This window comes from Thalia democratica, chromosome 4, assembly GCF_965202585.1.
Source record: "Thalia democratica chromosome 4, ktThaDemo2.hap1.1, whole genome shotgun sequence".
Lineage (NCBI taxonomy): Eukaryota > Metazoa > Chordata > Thaliacea > Salpida > Salpidae > Thalia > Thalia democratica.
In genome coordinates this window covers 62,298,033-62,318,774 of record NC_139168.1, presented here as the reverse complement: position 1 = coordinate 62,318,774, position 20,742 = coordinate 62,298,033, and the positions used below count along the sequence as shown (strand labels likewise).

Genomic DNA, 20,742 nt, shown 5'->3' with positions numbered 1-20,742 from the left:
TAGGTCAAATTTTATTATTTTATTTACTAATATTTATGGACACACATGTGTTATTATTTATAAATAAAAAAAAAACTTTTGAGCAAAACTTATTAGCTCTGTGAGTCTTCAATTCAAAAAACCAAAACTTTCTTTTTTAATTTGAAGGGTTTTATCTTAAAAAAAATATTTACCAGAAGGATTTATTTATAAAGATTAAGAAAGTAAAAATATGTTTATAAAAGGAGAGAATTCTTAGTTGTCAAAGTTCTTCAGTTTTTATTAAGTAAAATAAACTATTTTAGCCGTATTTCAAATAACATTTTGAAGCTGATAGATAAAAAATGTATTAAAATTTCTAACTAATAAAGATTGTGACTGAGAGAGAACAATAAAATATAATTTAAAAAGTTATTCACAATAACTCAGAGTTTGAATTGTCGTGCACCCTATAGAAAGAATAGTATAAAAGAGTTTAAGGTTTAGTACTTTAAAGTCTACACTTTTTAACCATAAAAAATTATTATGCTTAAGGTAAGACAAATGTAAAAATCACCTGTAAATTGTTTGTTTGGTGTCAAATATGCGCAAAGGGACATTTTTGCGGGTAGAAACTTTAGCGCGGCGTCACTTTTGCACGAGGGGTCAGTTTTGCACGGAAAGTCAAGTTAAAAATTGAAATGTTTTTATCTTTACTATCACTGTTACCCCTAACCCTTGGTTGGTAACTTTTTTAAATTAGTTTATTTTTCTCATAATTTATATTTTACAATCACTGTTACCCCTTACCCTCGGTAGTTGTTTTTAATTAATTTTATTTACTTTTTTTTCTCTCGTGCAAAAGTGACCTTTCGTGCATGTTTGACAATGTTCCCTTCAATTGTTAGCTATTAAGTTTAATGGTTTTCGTCAGATTTAAAACATTTTAAGTTATAAAAAAATCACGAATTTAAAGTATAATTTCTAACTTTTTAAGAATTAACAACTTCAGTAATAAACAGAATTTAATTGGTTGTATTTTAAAATCAAACAAAAATAAGTGTTTTTATTAACTCAAGTTGTTAGATTTAACAACTGAAAATTTTTCTGCATGTTTTAGAGTAAATTTTTAGGTGAGCTCAGTAAAGTAAATTATTTTCAAATAGTTTATTAAAAAAATAAGAAAGTTTACCCGTAATACTTGTTTCTTGTATACAAACGAAAGAAAAATGAATTACTTTGATTTGTTTAATTGTAAAGCACTTGAGTCTCACTTTAAAAAGTTTTAAATTAAATTGGAACAGATTGTTTAACATTTTTATAACTTAGTTAAATAAAAATACAACTAAGAAAAAATTAAACGCTTTTTATATAAAAGTCTAATTAAGTTCTTGAACGTTCGGTTATCAATGCTTAAATGTTAGGATGTTATAAAAAATAACGTTAGGATTATTTTAAACATTTACCTCAACTACCTAGAATAAAACCATATACCTGATTTGAAAGTTTCGATAAGTTAACTACAAAGCTTTTATTTATATTTTTTTCAAGTACAGTATTACTCAAATTTAAACTTGAAACGAAAATTAAGCTTATTATGAATTGTATAGGTGTAAACGTTTTATTATTTCTTTTTGTTAAAATATATCGTTTTTATTTTATTTTTAAAAACATGATTATTCTGAAAGAAAAACAAATGATTTTCAGGTTTACAAGTTACAGACTTAAACTCCCTGTGAAAGTTATTATTTAAACCTAACATAATTATTTACAATTCATAATTACTGATTTAAAAGCCTAAAAATCAAATAAATTCTTTATATAACATTTATTTACACAATTGAACAACAAACTAAATTGTATAAAAAACGTTGTATATACAAAATACCCTAAAGAAAACTAATTTAAATAATTCAAAAGTTTAATTAAGTGTTAGAAGCTCTTATTTTTTATAGCAAAAGATATAATAGTTAAATTTCAGTTACATAAAAGTACTAAAAACAATTTTGATAACAAAACAACGAAGTATTTATAAAAGTAGCCAAAAGTGCGATACTTGAAAGATATATTAAAAACAAAAAGGTGAAATTTTCGGCTCATTTGAACTCAAAAACTTATTGTACAATGAATCGGGCCAAAAACAAAAAGACAGGTTTATAAATAAAATTGGACTAAAAGTTAAAATTACGAAAATGGAACGTGAACGATAAAATGTTTTATTCGGATAGAAAAGGACTGATAAAAATATTCTACTGCACCTTAGATAAATCCAGTTACAAACCTAAGTAAAATAGTTGTAGCTAATTTTAATCATTACAATGTTTAACCACAGACAGAATGTTTTAGGTGGCAAAAATAATCAAGAAGTGTTTACTATTAAAATTGAAGTGATTCTAAAAAAATTAATAAAAATAAAAATTAATAATAATGTTTCAAAACTAATACGAAATAATAGATAAATTAACTAAATTGAATTTGCCAGTTAGTGTTAATGTTGACAGCTGGTTTTCTGATTGTCAGTACTTTCTTTGCATCATCGTATTCAGATCCAAGCGAATATTTATTTCCATCTTTATTATTAGTTTATACTAATTAATTACACATTTATAATTTTTATTTTACCTTTTGTAGCTTGACTATGAATATCGAAAAAAAAGTCTGAGTTTTCATGTTTACTAACGTTTTAAACACTTAATTTTTCATTTATAATTAAAGGGAATTTGAAAACTTTCATTCATGGGGTAGAGAAGAATTTTAATCAAATAAGTAATCAAAGCATTTTTATGGGTATAAAGCTATTTTTTAAATTCATATTCAACTAAAAAACGTTCATAAATTTATATCGAACCTTCTTCGACGAGTGTGACCGTGTTTGGTTTCCTCACTCCCATGACAACCACTCTTTCCAGCCAAGATTTCGTTTCATATCCGGAACTCTCAACTCTGTTGCAAGTTTTTATCTATTAAGCTTGAATATAAAATATTCATACACCAAGTAAAAAACTTTTTTGAATCAAAGAGAAGTAAAAACAGACATTTATTTTGCTGAAAATCAACTTAGAAATTTTAGTTTAAAAAATCTGTTAATTGCAAGTTTTTATTTAAACGCAGTAGAAAACTTGCATACTAATCTATGCATACAACTAAATTGTTTCCAAACAAACAGAAGCGAAATAAATTGAAAACCAACTTGGAAGTGAGAGTGGTTCCGCTGAAGTTGTACTTGATCAAATCGAATTTGCCGCTCTGGTAGTTGTAAGAATGACCGTCGTCCAAGTACAGCTCACCCTCGGATTTTCCCTGATTAATTATTTGTTGTTGTATTTGTTAACGATAGAAAACAATAAATTCAAGTAGTTTTCAAAACACTTTGAAGAAGACTCTAGGAATTTCAAAAATCAAAAATTATTTGACTTTAATATTCGACCAAATTTTCAAGAACTGTTCAGATCAACTGTTTTTCTATCTGCTTCAGAGCAGCGTTTATCCCGTTATTTAGACAGTATAGTTAATTAAAAATACAAACACAAAACTTGACTGTGAGTAGAAAACAATCCAGTTACTTTAGATATTCTAACAGAATACATTTACGACAAACTTGTGGGTTGACAGCTACAAACAGAGTGTACGGATCGTTGACCATCAAATTGGAAGCTCTCCTCATCCTCATCTTGCGAGGAATGATTGATCCGGCTTGCTGCAACACTGCTATCTGGTGGTGAAAAAATGTTTAACTTTTTTGTTATAACTCTTCATGCTTTGTATAAAAGCTTATGATTAAGTCAAGAAAACAGATAGTAACTATCATTTTTTTACCTTCTCAAGAGGAGTGTCCATAGTGATAGTGGCAGGGCTCGAGTGATACTGATGAGTGTACACATCATACCATCCATTGGCACCTGGATGAAACAAAATTTTGTAATTTTTTTTATTTAAGCAAATTTTAAGTTGAAACTAAAGTATATAACTATTAATGGCAAAACAAATTAGTAAAAAAAGTATTTTTTAAAAGAAATACCCATGTAACTATTTGCAAAAAAATTAAACCTATAAACTAATTAGTTACCAACCTGGGAGGTAGACTTGGAGGTTTGTGGCGCCCGGTTGCGAAACTGGTTTCACGAGAAGGGATTTCCCTAACATGTAACTGTCGTCGGCGGCAAACACGGACTGATCGCGGGGAAATTCGTACCACAATGGCCTCATTGGTGGTTCGCCGGTGGTGTGAGCCCGATAGAATAACGTGTACCTGTAATTTGAAAACATTTGTTTATTAATATTAATTGAGTATCAAAACTAAATATTACAACTGTATATTCAATACTTCATTACTTCAGTAATTGATGTTCGTTCAGATTTAAATAAAAAAGTATATTAATTTTTTTTATTTAGTTTTATAAAACTAGTATAAATAAATAAATAATTTATCAATATTTATGTTTTATTATAGTTTTAGTTTTCATTTCTTAAGGAAAGAAATATAAATAAGGCAGACATTTATTTCAAAAACTTAAAAATATAAAAACAACCATCATGGTTTTTTTTTCAAGGATGTTTACTTAATAAATCTAAAATGCTTATAGAATTTCTAATCAAGCGTTCAACTGGAAAGTATTGGTAAAACTATTTAGTTTTGCTTATGCAAAATCTCCTATAAGTTAAATAAGGATAAATTATAAGTTTGAATTGTGCTTCATACACCATAACTTTTGAACACGTGTTTTAAAAACTAATCAAGTTTAAACTTCACAGTTTTAAATAAATATTGGTAAAGAAGTATTCATTAGTTTTGTAAAAGGTCCGAATTACTTATTTTACCACATTTTTCACCATTTTGTAAAAAATTGACTTTGTTATTGCAAAACAAAATTTAACTGAAAATATAAAAACAATAAATAAAAAAACTTTAACTTAAATAACCATCTAAATTTGAAAAATATAAATAATTTAGTAAAACTTTTTATAATTTTATCTTCGTCTTTTATTATATACACAGAAATACTTATTAACTCCTGAACAGCTATTCTGCTTTAATTTTTCACAAACATTACTTGTTTTTACAAACTTAATTTGTTTTGTGCATGAGATCTTTTTACCATCTTAAAACAACAACTTTTAAGAAACTTGACTTTAAACTAACTCCTCAGTACAAATCTTCGGTAAAAACAAACTCGAAAACATAACAATTTCTAAAAACTTACCAGAAGGGCAGCAGCTGGTACCTCTGCTGGATCGAGCTCCTGATCACCCCGGTGTACTTCTCGCCGAACAGCCACGGCTCCCTCCTGGTGGTGTCTATGTGCGCGTGCGCCCTGAAGAACGGCTGGTACGCGCCCAGCTGGTACCACCTGGCGAGCAGCTCCGCGTCCGGGTTGCCGAAGAAGCCGCCGACGTCGGCTGTTAATCGTTGTTTTGTTTATATTTAGTTATTATGTTGTACTGTTATTTGCAGGGTTGCCACTCTTTGAGTCAAAAATATTCCCTGAGTGACCAGAAACTTCCCTGAGTAACCATAAACTTCCCTCAGTTTTTTCAAATCCTTAAAAGTTTTATTATTTATTAAAAAATTACAATGTTGACTCTAAGAATATTGAATAACTAGCCGCAAGGCTTAAAAAATTTCAAATGAGCACTTAAAAATAATCAAAAACTAACTGTTTTGAAAAAAATTTTGAAACTGGATTAGCTAAATCTCATTCTAGAACTAGAAAAAATTTTCCCTGAGATTTTTAAAATATCTTAAAATTTCCCTGAAACTTTTAGAAAAAATCAAAACTGCCCTGAGTTTCCCTGAATTTAAAAAAAAGAATCAAAATTCCCTGAGTTTCCCTGAGATTTTCTATAACTTGAAAATTCCCTAAGTTTCCCTGAATTCCCTGAGTGTAAAGCAACCCTGTGTTTGTTACTAAAATGTTGCAATGGTCTTTTACTGTTATTATTTATGTTTTTTAATTGAAAAACTTGTATTCGTTGTTTTGAATAAATATGCATTTTGTTCTGTTAACAAGATTTTGTAGTCAGCTGAATATTTTGAAAAAAAAACACTGTATTACATTAATTTTTCTAAACTTAATTGTAATTTAAATATAAATCTTAGAAAATTGAATTACATAATTTCTAAACAAATTGCAGTTTAATTTACAGTCCAGTGCTAACTGTTAAATTTGTATGATTGTATTTATTAACTATTGTCAGAATAACTATAATATACTAAAACACAGCTCTTAAAAAAAACTAACTGAAATATTTACAATTTTAGTTCATAATTTAATGAAACAAAGCAAAATTAACTATTTCCTTTAGTACTATTATTTTTTACTTTTATCCAATACGAACATAAATTAACTTTTAATTCCATGTCTAAATATTAAAACTATAGCATTAAAGGTTATTTTGCTACGACGAGACTTCACCCATATTTCATGTATTATGTTTTAATTCAAAATTTTATTAATATTAATTTATAATTTTAATATAAAATTAATTTCAAAAACCTCCGGCATGAGCGATTCCAGACAAGCTGATGGAAAGAAGCATTGGATTACTGGCCGCTAGATGGCTCCATTCCGCTTTGTTATCTCCAGTCCAAATTGCTCCTATAAACATTACGCATATATTATACTATTGTCAGCTTTATTTGGATTGGTTCAATTTTACAAAATAGTATTTGCACACTTAGCTACACAGGTATACTTGTTATTTGTTAATCAAAACAACAAAAACAAAACATTTAATACAGTTTTTGAAAATTCAATAGCTACTTATCTAGTTCAGTGAAAAAACATTATTAGTGAAATTACAATACTTTTGAAAAATAGTCATTTTTAATAACATTTATACACAACAAATCACAGTGTAACAAGACATTTTGAAATTTAACCCACCGTATTTTTGAGTTCCGGCAAAAAATGCCCTGGAAAGCACAAACGGTCTTTCAGTTCCTTCTGACCTTTTCTGAAGTCCTCTGAATGTTGACATGTGCTGTTGAAATTATTTTAAAATTGTTAAAATTATTGTAAAAAAAAATAAAAAACAGACTTGAATCAACTAATAAGCGCACAAGGTTAAAAACTAATTCATCACTGTTAACTTTTTTCAAATTTCATACACAAAAATGTATACACACATATATAAATAAAAACAAATTATACAGTAATCTTCCTTTATTCTACCAACATATGTTTCTGTGTGTCAACGAATCAACACATTTTCAACTGGGTTGTTAATGGGAAAGATAAATGATTTTTGTTAGCAAACAACTAAACCTATATTTTGAACAGTTACACACATATATATACATATCAGAACTACGTTTAATAAAATTAGTAAACAGACTCTTTATACAATACAGCAACGCAATGCTTTCCTCTAATAAATCATTAATTATGAATGTAGTTGATTAAAAAATATTTTTGAATTTCATTATTTAAAATTGAGACTCTTTCAAAAAAATTAACATAGATATTTTTAATTCTTAATGCATATAAAAAGTTTTACTCTAAAATTTGACATTTCATTTCGCAAAAAAATATACTTAGTTTTGGTTGGGTGTTAACAAAATTTTACGGTATTTCTTATTAAAATTATTTAAGTGGTAAAAATAAAAAAAAACACAAAAATAATAAATGTAAATAATTAATTAAAAAACATGTTGATTCTCCGACTAAAGTGATAATAGTTTTTGCGAATCATTAAAGCAAACAAACACTGAACACCCACCTGCAACTGCCCGTACATGTTGTGCACGTGCCTGTGTTCCCACCCGCCTGAATGCTTGGCGTCCTTGTGCATGGTTATCTCAGGTCCGTTGAACACAGAGGGCTCGTTCATGTCGTTCCACGTGTACAGGTTCTTCGTGCTTCCCTTGTATATGGCCGTGCTGAACTGGTCGGCCCACCACTCCCTGACAAGGTTGAGAGGAATTAAATTCATGTTACAACAATTACATGAAAATCAATTTTTTTGCTGCTGGTATGACGTTTAAAAAGCCAATGAAACCAGTTGTAAAAACAATAGCCATGAACAAAGGCCTCTCTAAATCTTGCAATTCTAGTTGTCCGATTCTTAAATTTACATGGAAAAAATGTATCGATTCGTTAAAACAATATAATAATAGTTGTTAAAAAACACCAATGATAAAAAAATATATAAAAATGTTTTAACTTAGGCAGCTGTATTTCAGAGCGTTCAAAACAATTTTTCAGTGAAAAAGGCAACTGAGCCGCAAAGTCAGAAATACATACCAACTTTTGAAAAATTAAAACACGAACAAATACAAGCAAAGCACACTCACCTGACTTGCGGGAGGGTGAAATCGAGGTATGCGGAGTCGCCGGGCCAGCACCAGCCTCTGAACTCGCTCCCGTGTTTGTCTTGCGTGAAGTATCCCTTTGACTTCGCCTCACTGTAGTTTGTTGTAATTACTTTTGATTAAAACTTGCTTTAAAATCAGTATAAACTAAATTATGACGTGCTCTTATTGTTTTAAAAATATATATAAGACCAAGAAAGTATTTTTGTATTATATGTTGCAGAACTAATTAAAAGCAAAATATTTTTAAAATTTGCAGCAAAACTTTAGTTTAAACTTTAATATCTAATTGAAATTTAAAATAAAAGTTTAGTAATACAGAGAAAAGCATTTGAAACATTTTAAATTTTTAAATTTTTTTAAGTTGAATTTAAACAAAAAATAGTAACGAACGTTAAAAATACTAAGTTTTTTTTTTATTTACGCATGTTATCGTTCTGTTAAAATAAACCCTAAAACACGAATTCCATTAAAACCTGTAAATATGGTAGTTATTGTCAACTTTTATGTGAGGATCGATAATGGTGACCATCTTGCGACCTTTCGCAGCCAAACTGTCCTGCATGGCGACCGGGTTTGGGAACTTGGAAGAGTCCCATGTGAAGTACCTGATTTATTTGCATATATGAACAAACAGCTTTTTAACAAAATATAAAAACAAACATAAATAGCTGAAATTGAAAAAACACATTTTTTGGAGAGCTTAATATGAAAACAAACGTAGAACAGCTCATACCAGATATATAATCAGATTCATTGGGTTTACAAACATACTACTAAGTAAAACTCATTAATTGAAACAAATGAGAATTATTTACAAACTTCCAAAGGTTCCGTTTAAGTTTACCTTAATAATTATGAAAATCATAGTTTACACATGTAATACAAACAAACAACCAATTAAAACAAACAAGAATCACCTCTTTCCGTCGGTGTGCTCGATGTCGAGCCACAAAACGTCGTAGGGAATGTCGTGCTCCTCGAAACCCTGGTCCACCTGCGCCACGTCTCTCTCGTCCTTGTAGTTCCACCTGCAACGCGTACTTTGTAAAAATAAAAAAGGGTTTGTTTACGTCGACTTGTACTTGTCATGTAGATCAGGACGAGTTAGATGTCGCCTTGTGTGAGCGATTTTTGTTATAGTATGAAAAAAAACTAGTAAAGGGGAAACTATAAACGAATGTTTAACCAGTAACGGGGCGATGTCTTATAAGGGGGGAGTTAGTTTTTTAATTTCTGCAAAGGGAGCGATTGTGAAAGTTATGAAATTTGGTTTTGAAGCCTTTTTCTGTAAAACAACAAACTCCCACCTGCACTGATGGTAGGCGATGGACCACATGGGCGGCATGTAGCTCGTCCCGGTAACTTTGGTGTACTGCCTCATAACATCCGCCGGGGACGGACCGGTCATGATGTAGACGTCCACGACCCCGCTCTCAGACATCCAGTGTACGTCGACCTGTGAAGCGGAAAACTGTTTGAAAATTTTGTAACAGCTTGACATGAGTCGCATGCAGGATGTCATTTGTTTAATCTAAAAGCTCAATGCGTCGAAACCCAACCCAAGTCGCTAAAAACTGGTCTGAGTCAGTTTATAGGTTAAAAAAAAGATAACCAGTTAAACAGTTTTAATAGTAAACGAATTGAAAACTTGATTAAGAACTGAGCTTTATACTTTTAAATGCAGTAAAATAAACTGTTTGGAGTAACTATTGTTAAGGGCATGGGGGAGGGGGGTAAACACCTTTTTTTGGTTTTTGATCTTATTTTATATAGTTTTTACTAAGCTACAAAATGCATTTTACAGATTTGAAAATTCAAAATATTTTTTTAGATATAGCCGGTCAAAGTCGAAGGCAACAATAGGTTCCTCATGGGAGGCGCAAACTAAAACGGCAAAAATAGACTTTTTCACTAAAATCTACCATCTCCTACGTTTTTTAAGATAACTACCTCAAATTTTCAGGACATGTTCCTTGATATATTTAGAAAATTCTGTCGGAAGGTATTTTAAAAAATTAAAAAATAAAAATTTTATATAAAAAATAAACAAAAAAAAACAGTTTTTTTTTTGTTTTTTTGTTATAAAATTTTTATTTTTTAATTTTTTTTAAATACCTTCCGACAGAATTTTTTAAATATTGCAAGAAACATTTCCTGAAAATTTGAAGTAGTTATCTCAAAAAACGTAGGAAGAGATAGATTTTTAGTGATTTCTAGTTATTTGCCGTTTTAGTTTGCGTCTACTATAAGGAACCTATTGTTGCCTCTGACTTTGACCGGCTATATCTCAAAAATTATTTTGAAATTTCAAGTCTGTAAAAAGCATCTTGTAGCTTAGTAAAAACTATATAAAACAAGATCAAAAACCAAAAAGGGTGTTTACCCCCCCCCCCCCCCCCCCTATGCCCTTAATTTAACTCGATTATTTTTGGGACAACAAAACTTTTGGTATATATAACAAAACAGAATATTAAAATATTCAAAACATATGTTATAATTTAAGTCATGTTATCAATATTGAACTTTGCAAATAACTCAGCCTGGAGTTTTATAAGAATAAAACACACTTTTTTCACTTGGAAAACAAAGAAAAAAGTATTTTTGAGAATATAATAATATACTTTTTAGTTTTAAAACAACATTTGTATGCTACTGTAAAAGTTACCGCTTTAAATTCATCCTAAAAATTTAAATTAATTTTTTCTACTACCATAGTAGGGCAAAGTTTCAAAACGGTACAAAAACTCAAATACCTCGGGAACTTTCTCATCGGAGTTGAAGTAGTTGAACAACGTGGCAAGGACTCCCTTGTTGTCTTCTGACTTGTCCACGTCAACCCAAGTCTCAGCTGAGTTCAGCCACAACAAGCCCACCGTTCTCTCCGCACTGACGGTTTGAAACAATTTAATTATTTCATAATTATAAGCTTTTCTTATATGCTTTATGTACGCTTTTTACAATTGATAAGTTGATAATAGTTTTACGCAAGTTTTCTCATGGTTATATTACAAAGTGTGAATCAATTTCTAAATTACAAACGAAAAGTATTGAACTTATTATTTTTTTATAAGTAAGACTATTAAATTTGTAAACTATTTTGAGATAATATCTGTTTTAATATATTTCAGTAAATAATTTTAAAATCTTACTTCATAACAATAAAATGAAAAATTGGTGGATAAATGCATTTTATATTCTGAGTGCGCAATAAACAAAAAATTAGTTTACTCTAAATCTGTTTAAACATATCAAAAAGCAAACAAAATTACGTTTAACATTTCAACACAAAATACCAAAATTAGCTATCGATTAAATCAATATTTTTAAGTAAATATATGTTGCATGTTAACAAATTTAGTTACATGTTTTACAACAAACTAAAATATATTAACAAGACGTTTATTTAAGCTAAAATGTTTAAGTTTACTTTATTTATAGCAAAACAAAAAAGAAAAACAACTACTTAAAAAAGTGAAACTTATAATCAAGACATTTATTTTAGCTAAAATTTAAAAATATAATTAATTTGACCAAAACAAAAAGAAGTACATTTATTTCTTTAAAAGTTTAAAAAATTGTTAGCACTAAATAGAAAAAAATTTTCTAAGAACTTACTAGTTTATACAAACATAATTAATTGATAGTTAGTCGGTTTTAGTGCTAAATTAAAAATACAAAACCTATATTTCAACTAATTAAGCGAAATTATAAAATATACACAATTTTTATTTCACTTAGTAAAATAAAGATAACTTTAAAATAAAAAAATACAACATAAAAAACTCCTGACTGAGTTTACAGCACACACTCAAACAAAACATACTTAAAAACAAAATAATCTTAACAAAATCTCCAACTTAATTTTCAAACAAAACATACTTGTGGGCAACCACGAACGGGATGGATCCGTACAAAGCGGCCCTCATGTCCAGGTCGTATTCGAAAACGTCCAAATTGTACAGCCTGTACGGTTCACTGCCCGCGGTGCTCTTCAGCGCCAGAGAGTCGGCGTGCTCCGGTATCCCGTACACGTGGCTGAAGTTTATGAAGGAAGTGTCCAGTCCTATCGACTCCGGACCTGGTAACAACGTGTTTAAGTTGCTTTGGGTAAACTTTTGTTCGTTGTAACTTTGAAGATAACGTTTAGAATTAATGTTCACTGAGTATTTATTGTGAGTGGAAATTTTTATTTAATAGAGTACTTGATGTAGATTCTACTCAGTGCGTTTTTTCTTTTTAAAGAGAATGGAACACTACGTATTTTAAATTACTTACAAAAAAATGTTTTGTAGAAAGTATTTTATACAGTATTTAATAAACCTTTTAGAAATAGATATTTAAATATCTAAAAAAAAATAAAATTTGCTTAAAATAAATCAAACTTTATAAGTTGTTTAGTTTAGAAACATTAAAATTTTAATCACAATGAACCACTATTCATAATTTTAAACGGTGCCACTTATTTTTTGCTTGCAAGTTTACATAGAACAAAGGTTCGTGAGCAATAGCACAAAATACGGAAAATACTCCTTAATACAAGTTGAAATTGTAGAATGTTGAAAATTCAAAAAAATATAATCATAACTTTACTTGATCAAGTCGATTATGGAGTCAAATATTATTTATAACTAACGTTTATTAAAACTTAAAATCGACTAAATTGTGATTCTATGCACCTATCCATGTGTAAAAACCTGCTATAAAAACGCAAATGATAGTGATTTGCATATAGTGAAATCAAACAAAATAAGGTAACATAAATTTACAAAGTTTATAAAAAAATGTCGTAATAAGTATAGTATTGTGTCTTAAACTGGGATAAAATAAACATGTTGTACATTTTTTAATAAAGTTTTACAATTATATAACAATTTTTTCTTTTATTTTGATTCAAAAAAAAATATTTTACAAAAATTGCCAAAGTTGATAAAATAACACACTATACTATTAATAACAAAAAATAAATATACTGGTTTTATATGGATTACTATTGTCATTAGTGTATTAATTGCAGCTTTTTACACATGATTAGGTGCATAGTACCAAAACTTGGCCATTTTTATGGTTAGATTATAATTTATCTTCCAGGCCGGGAATTGCTTCTTCTTTCAACAACAAATTTGTTTCTAACAGAGAAAATTACACCGTACACTCTCAAAATTTAATATTAAAATATATATCCTTTATATATACTACTAAAATTGTCATTTGTGGTTTTATTGCAGCCTTTAACACATTCGCAAACAAAACGTTGACTGGCTACTTTAACTAAGTCTATCTTTATTAACATTATGATTAAAAAAGAGTTCAAAATTAGTAAATGTACATATAAATATATTCTAACAACTCTCATACTTAAAGTAATTTAAGATAAGTAGTTTATTACAAAAGAATGACTGAAAAATTGTTGAGTTTAGTTTAATAAAACTTAATTATAAATTCATCTTTCCAGCTGGGAATCGATTATTTTTTGAAGATCAATTTTTTTTTAAGTTTTATCATTTAATATCACTTTTTTGTTAAAAGTATGATGTTGTTGGAAGTAAGATAATCAACCTCTTGGTTTTGAGTCGCGGTGGCTCTTGAAACTTTCCTCCCACATTCCCTCATCTTCCTCGCTTTTCTCCTCTTCCGCTTCTTTCTCCTCCTTCTCGACTTCTTCCTCCGCTTCAGCAGCCTCCTCGTCCACCGTTTCCTCCGTCTGTGACGTCACAATAAGTTATTTGAGACGTAATAATTATAATGTTATTAACGATGCGAAAACATTGCATATAGGAAAAAAATGTTTAGAGTTGACTTTTGGTTTGTTACTTGCTTATAAGTTATCCAAATTAACAATCAATTTTGTGCTCATTGTTATCTTTTAAGAAATATTTTTTTTAAACATCATTTTAAACTATAAAAAACAAACCGTTCACATGAAAGCTTAAGTTATTTAATTTTGATAAGTACTTTTAAAAAAGTATTGAATTTCATTTTATAATATGTTTAGCCAAACTAATACTCAAATAACGATTTAAAAGTTATAAATAAACCAATAAAATAAAGCAAAAAAAAAAAAAACTTCTTCATTTTCTTCTTCATTTTGTTCTTCCTTTTCTTCCGGCTTTTCAGCAACTTCTTCCGCTTTACTGTTTAGATAGTACTTTGATAAAAACAGACTGATAAAAATTTAGAGAAAAAAATCTACTTGTTTTATAATATCAAGTTTCAATTTAATGCACAAATGGTAGACAAAAAATATTATATATAAACTTATTTTTCGTCTGGAATAGATTGCACTCTAACAGAATAAAAATTATGCTATTAGAGTGAAAACAAAAGTTAACTTGATCAGCATTAATTTCTTCTAAAATACAAATAAGTACTAATTCACTTTCTTTTAAATAAATTCTTATTAAAACTCATTAGATATTAACTATATAAGGGTTGCTACTGGATTTCGAAAAATTTCTTCCAGGTTTTCTGAACTTCTTTAAGTGTTTGAAAATGTTTTTGGGTCTATATTTAGTTTAAAGTTAAGTTTAAGGTTAAAAACTGTGTTAAGTAGTATAACAACATTATGAGATATTGTAAAGCTATTTTAAATGTATTATTTGTAAAAAAAAAATTTGATGATGACAAAAAATTTTATTTATATAATAGATGTTTCGTGTCAAATCAAAATTTACTACCTAACATGTGAAAAATGTTTGAAATTTCAGGTTTTTCCAGGTTTTTTATTTATTTCTTAATTTCAGGTTTTTAGCCTAAATTGTCAAACTCCAGGTTTTTCCAGAATTCCAGGTTTTGTGGCAATCCCGTTTTATTATAAAAAAAACACTAAAGTAACTTTTTAAAAACTGTTTAAATTTCAGTAATTCCAGTGACTTTTAAAATGGTTATTTTTTAACTATATTACTTTAAATTTTAGAGTCTAAAAGGTTTAGAGTTATAAATATTGCAATCAACAAAAAACTTGTTAAATTAAATTTGAAAGTTATTGTACTTTATATAAACTTAATGTAGCTGTAACTCCCACAATTGATTAATTAGAAAATTAAACTTACGGTTGTGGTTTGGTTCTCAAGTGTTCGATATTGAGTAAACTTTTAGAATTAAGGCTGATTACTGGCTCATTGCTGTCAAACACATCAATTCTTAGTGGCTGGCAAGTCACTTTCACCTTAGTATTTGGTGCATCTTCAAGTGACAACGTTATTATACCAGTTTTGGTGTCTACCTCCGTGTTAAACCTGTTTATACATAGGAATTTACAAATTAAGGCCACAGGGGGTAACCAATGTTTTTACAAGTTGATCTGATTTTATAGAGTTTTTTCTAAGCTTCAAGATGCTTTTTATCGTTTTAAAATATTCGAATTATTTTTTGAGATATGATCAGTCAAAGTCGGGCCGCATAATAGGTTCCCTATGGGAAGGGAAAACTAAAACAGCGAAAAAAGACTATTTCATTTAAATATATATCCTACAACATTTTTCTTTTCAAGCAATCTTCTTCAAACTTTCACAGTCTAATCTTTATAAAATAACAAAAAAATGTTACTTTGGACTTTAAAAAAAATTTTGTAAACCTTTATATTTTTTTTAAAGACTATTTTTTTAAAGTTTTGTGATAAAATTTTTACTTTTCAAAATTATCAAAATTCACAAGTGACGTTTTTTTTTTTCTTTTATTATAAGGAACATTTCCTGAAGATTTGAAAAAGATTGCTTGAAAAATGAAGGATATTTTTTAGTGATTTTAAAAATTTCCGAGAAAATTGACCTCAAAAATTTTTCGGTCCATACAGTTGTATCCGAAACTTTTTACAAAAAATAAAATATTTCTAAAGTTAAATAATATTTTTGAATTCTATAAAAACTGGCTTGTAGTTTGTACTTAAAGCTTTCAAATAAAAGCCAAAATTAATTTTTGTAAAAAAAAGTGTGTTACAAAATAAAATATTAAAGTTCGGGATTTATTGAAATTCTTATTTATTTAGGTAATTAAACATTAAAAACAACTTTATCTTTCTAGAGAAACATTTAAAACATTTGTTTTTTTCAAAAACTTAAGTCACGTAGGTTTGTTGTATGAAATAAAAAATAAAGATATCAAATCAATTAACTTTTGGGTTAGCAGCTCCTGCACTGTACCAGGAACTTCATATCTTGGCAAAATAGGAGATGTTTCATCGATTTTAATTCTGACCATGCCATCTTTCAATGCAAATATGAAAAGATTGAAGGGATGCCCATTGTCCAAGTTGGTTAGTTCCAGCGAAACTTTACCACTATCGTCTTGAGTCAGTGATTCTATGTCTGCCGCGTAAGGGGATTTTTCTGGTTTAAAAGACCTTTGCCTCCTGCATAAAAAATAGTTTGTTAAAAATTTTACAGCTTCATCTTCACTGTATATAACTTTTAAACTTTTAAGTATTGCAAAAAAAAAACTCTTAAATTATCTATGAAATTCTGTTTTATTAGCAACTTCTTTTTAAATAAACAAAAAATATTTAATCATTGAAAATCTTTATCAAGTAATATATCAATAAAAAAAGCTTAGATGTATTTTACTATGAATTGTTTAAAATATGTTTAAAGTATGAAATATTATTTATAAGTATTTTGTTTTATTACTATTCTGTAGACTTGTTTTCACAACTTTTGCTTTAAACCATTTTTGAGAAAACCAGATTTATTCAAATAATTTTAGTTTACTATATCAAAAACTTTGAAGTTAAATGTTAATGCAAATATTATAGGACTGTATTTCACATAATTAATTATAGCTACCGATAAGATATCTAAAAAACACTAAACTTTGTATTTATGTATCCAAATACAATGAGTTTTTAGTTGGTAAAAGATTAAGACAAAAACAAATCAACAAAACTGTGTTTTCAAATTTATACAACGTGCATATGTCAATGTGAGCATACAATGTTCCCACTTAAGTTTTTAAACAAAATTCTAAGAATAAAAAACAAAAATTCAGGGTAAACTTTATCAACAAGAAAGCTCAAATTTTTAGAACACAAATTTTTATAATACTATTTAATTGCTTTTCTTTATAAATAAAGTCTTATTTAATTAAATAAACTTATCATTACAACCGATGTTTAAATTAGAAAATTATTTACTTAACATTTAACGGACACATAACTTTTACTTTACTTAATTAGTAAATAAAAAATATAAATATTCTAAATCACTACTTTTAAAGAAAATACGAATTAATAAAATAAACTTTTCTTACACATAATTTTAACTCCAAAACTGTAATCGTAAATAATTGTCTTAAACAAAAAACTAAACTTAAAACAAACACTTTTGGATAAAGATAGGCTCATTTAATAAAAAAAATCAAAAATGTTTTGATTATTTAGACACTTTTTTCATTTTTGTGAGCAACACAATCTCTTTATCTAAACTTGCTAATTGACACTCTTGGTATTTTTACGCTTATTTTGCAAGTCCTGCAGTTCTCTTTTCTTTCCAAAAAAAATGACATCTCTTTTTTTTAACCAAGCACGATAGTGCTTTTTGTGCAAACAAAACTGTGTTCTTTAAACCTTTTGTGATTTTTACTTCATAAGGCTAACGTTTTCGATTTTAATTATGCCTATGTAATCTACTCAAAACAAAATAATAAATTTTTTTTAAATTCTTTTAGGGGTTTAACAAAAGGTTTTAAGCATTTTATTTTACAAATACTGACTGATTTTGTCTTAAATAAAAAAATTTATATTTAGATTTAAATTCACACCTTGCCAAGAAAAATAAAAATTATACTCAATTCTTTCTTAATTCAGAAGTTTTCAAGCATTTGAAATTGACATAAACTGAAATTCTAAAATTTTTAATTAAAAACACTCAAAAACACTTACATTTTGCAATTATTTTCAAAAACTGATTTAGCCTGATCTAAAAAGACGAACGCTGACTAAGCTTTAAAAGTAAATCTCAGAAAAATCTATTGTTTTTTTTATGTTTTCGATTTCATCCAGAGAACTCCAGGGTGAGTGGAAAACATGTGCACATAAGTATAACAGGGTTGCCACTCTTTGAGCCAAAAAATCTTCCCTGAGTGACCAAAAATTTCCCTGAGTAACCTTAAATTTCCCTGAGTTTCCCTGAGTATTTTTCAAATCTTAAAAAAAAATTCTAACACAAATTATTAATACCTCATTCTCATTTTTCTTCTTTAATAATAAAAGGAAGGTTGTATGTGTATGCTTCTGCATTAAATTTATGAAAAAAACTGTTTTCAAAAACTCAATCTTAAAAGGTTTAAACCAATTAAAAATTAAAAACTAAATTTTTGCACAACTTTGTGTAAACTTGTTAGTTAACTTTCTACATAAAAGAATAAAGTTTAATTTGTTTGACATTTTAATTGACAAAATTTAATTATACTATAATAATAATTTCACATGAAGAACTCACTTAAATGCATACATAATAACTTCATTATGACTTGTATGTCTTTCCTAGCAACTGTTCTGAATGCAGTAAACAAAACTTAAAAGCTTAACATTATTGTAAAAAAACCTGCAAAAAGAAAGTTTAAAGAAATAGCTAAAGAAATATCTCATATCGAAGTACAACTTAATACCTAACAACTGATTCAAAATAATCTAAAATTAAAAATTTTTTTATGTCTTTTAGATGTTTATACACAATCTATTTTAAATAACTGAAAACATAATTTTGATTTTAAAACAATTTCACATTACCTAATAAAAAATCTTAATACTGTTTTTTTAAGTATGCAATTTCTAAATCAATAGTTTTAATTTTATTTTCAAGTTTATTTGCGTTGTCCTTAGCAGCTATTCCTCTTGCTAATAATTCTTTCATTGCTTCTAAATCAGACTGTTTGTTGGCATCTGCAGTATATTTGTCATAGTCTTCATTCAAACATTTGAGTTGCTTTGTAAGTTTACTTTTTTGTTCTCCTAACTTGCTCAAAGCATCACCTTTATTTGGAACATTTTTAGCAAAGCGCTGTTGCTCAAGATATGCCAAATATTGGTTTACAAATTTTAACAATTCAGAACTTAGTTCAAGTGTGCTTGGTTCTAGACTGTTTGCATATAGATGATCTTTGATCATTCTTCGGGACCTTATTGTCATCTCTCTCATATTAGTTGATATTACTTCCTTATTTAAGCTAAAGCCCTGTTCAACACTTGCCTGGCCATTGTGAAGCACAAAAACAGCCTCAAGGACTCTTGTTAAATCTTTATACTTGCTTGGGATATCTAGTGTGTCAAAATAAAAGGTGTCTAAACAAGTAGTTGTAAACAAATAACAAATAACTTTATTATTTAAAAAATAAGAACTAATAGTACAACATAGTGTTTTTTAAACTACATAAGTAACTAAAAATAAAAAGTTTATTAGAAATTTTCAATGAATAGTTAACAACAACTTTCATTTCTCTAAACTGTTTGATTTTACTTAAGTAAATATAAATTTAAAACTTAAAAAAACTACAATGTTAATACTAAGAATATTGAAGAACTAGCCGCAAGGCTAAAAAAATTCTAAATAACCACTTAAATAATAAAAATTACTACTTTTGAACAAAATATTGAAACTGGATTAACTAAACCTCATTCTAGATCTAGAAAAAAATTTCCCTGAGATTTTCAAAAACTTCCCTGAAATTTAGAGAAAAATCAAAACTTCCCTGAGCATCCCTGAGTTAAAAGAAAAACGCCAAAATTCCCTGAGTTTCCCTGGGATTCCCTGAGATTTTCTACAGTTTGAAAATTCCCTGAGATTCCATGAGTTCCTGAGTGTGTGGCAACCCTGGTATAATGATACTGTATATAAAAACATTAAAAAAAAGTGAAAATTCAAAAAAAAAACACATTTTTTTAAACTGCATATACTGTAAAATGTTTTTTGAAGCTAAATTGAGTTTGCTTTTACAAAATTTATATTACTTATGTTAATACACGCAAACATATTTATAAAAAGTAAAGTTTTGGACAAATTAAACAACTATGGACATAATAAAATATTTTTTTAAACACATTCCACATTTCAAAAAACTATAAGTTTTTAATATTTAGTTCAATATACATGGTGAAATAGTTACAAGAAACAATTTACTTATTGAAATTCATAGATTAAAAATAAATAAGTCATAACCTGCAAAAGGAGCTTTGGTCACATTTTTTAAAGTCTTCTGGTTTGAAGGCATGGACTGCCAGCAGAAAACTTATTAACAGAATATATCTTATCATACCAGTCTGTAAGAAATTGTATATCTATATAATTTTTTTTAGTAATGTAAACAAGATACAAAACTAAAAGCTACTTTAAAAGCTGAACACTTGATAAATTAAAAACAATTAGTCAACTAATAAAGTAAATTTATTTGAAAACTTTATGTAAACTATTATGTATTAACTTAACCACTATTTCATACAAAAACAGCCAATAAGACTAAGTTTGTTTTGAAAACTAATCTAA

The 20,742-nt window shown here is 27.9% G+C and overlaps 1 protein-coding gene across 1 annotated transcript; it reads right to left on the bottom strand.

The window, feature by feature from the left end:
• Nucleotides 1–1,834: 1,834 nt before the first annotated feature.
• LOC145834380 (neutral alpha-glucosidase AB-like) lies at nt 1,835–20,515 on the bottom strand. The gene is made up of 21 exons (XM_082941797.1): nt 20,419–20,515; nt 16,383–16,619; nt 15,322–15,507; nt 14,337–14,403; nt 13,829–13,973; nt 12,152–12,350; nt 11,026–11,158; nt 9,580–9,728; nt 9,190–9,300; nt 8,746–8,877; nt 8,252–8,362; nt 7,678–7,861; nt 6,843–6,939; nt 6,453–6,554; nt 5,160–5,355; nt 4,029–4,207; nt 3,775–3,857; nt 3,557–3,670; nt 3,149–3,258; nt 2,807–2,901; nt 1,835–2,528 (listed from the first exon to the last, which is right to left on the bottom strand). The coding sequence occupies exons 1-21, from the start codon at nt 20,511–20,513 to the stop codon at nt 2,419–2,421; spliced, it is 2,835 nt and encodes a 944-aa protein (XP_082797923.1). The 5' UTR covers nt 20,514–20,515; the 3' UTR covers nt 1,835–2,418.
• Nucleotides 20,516–20,742: the final 227 nt, after the last annotated feature.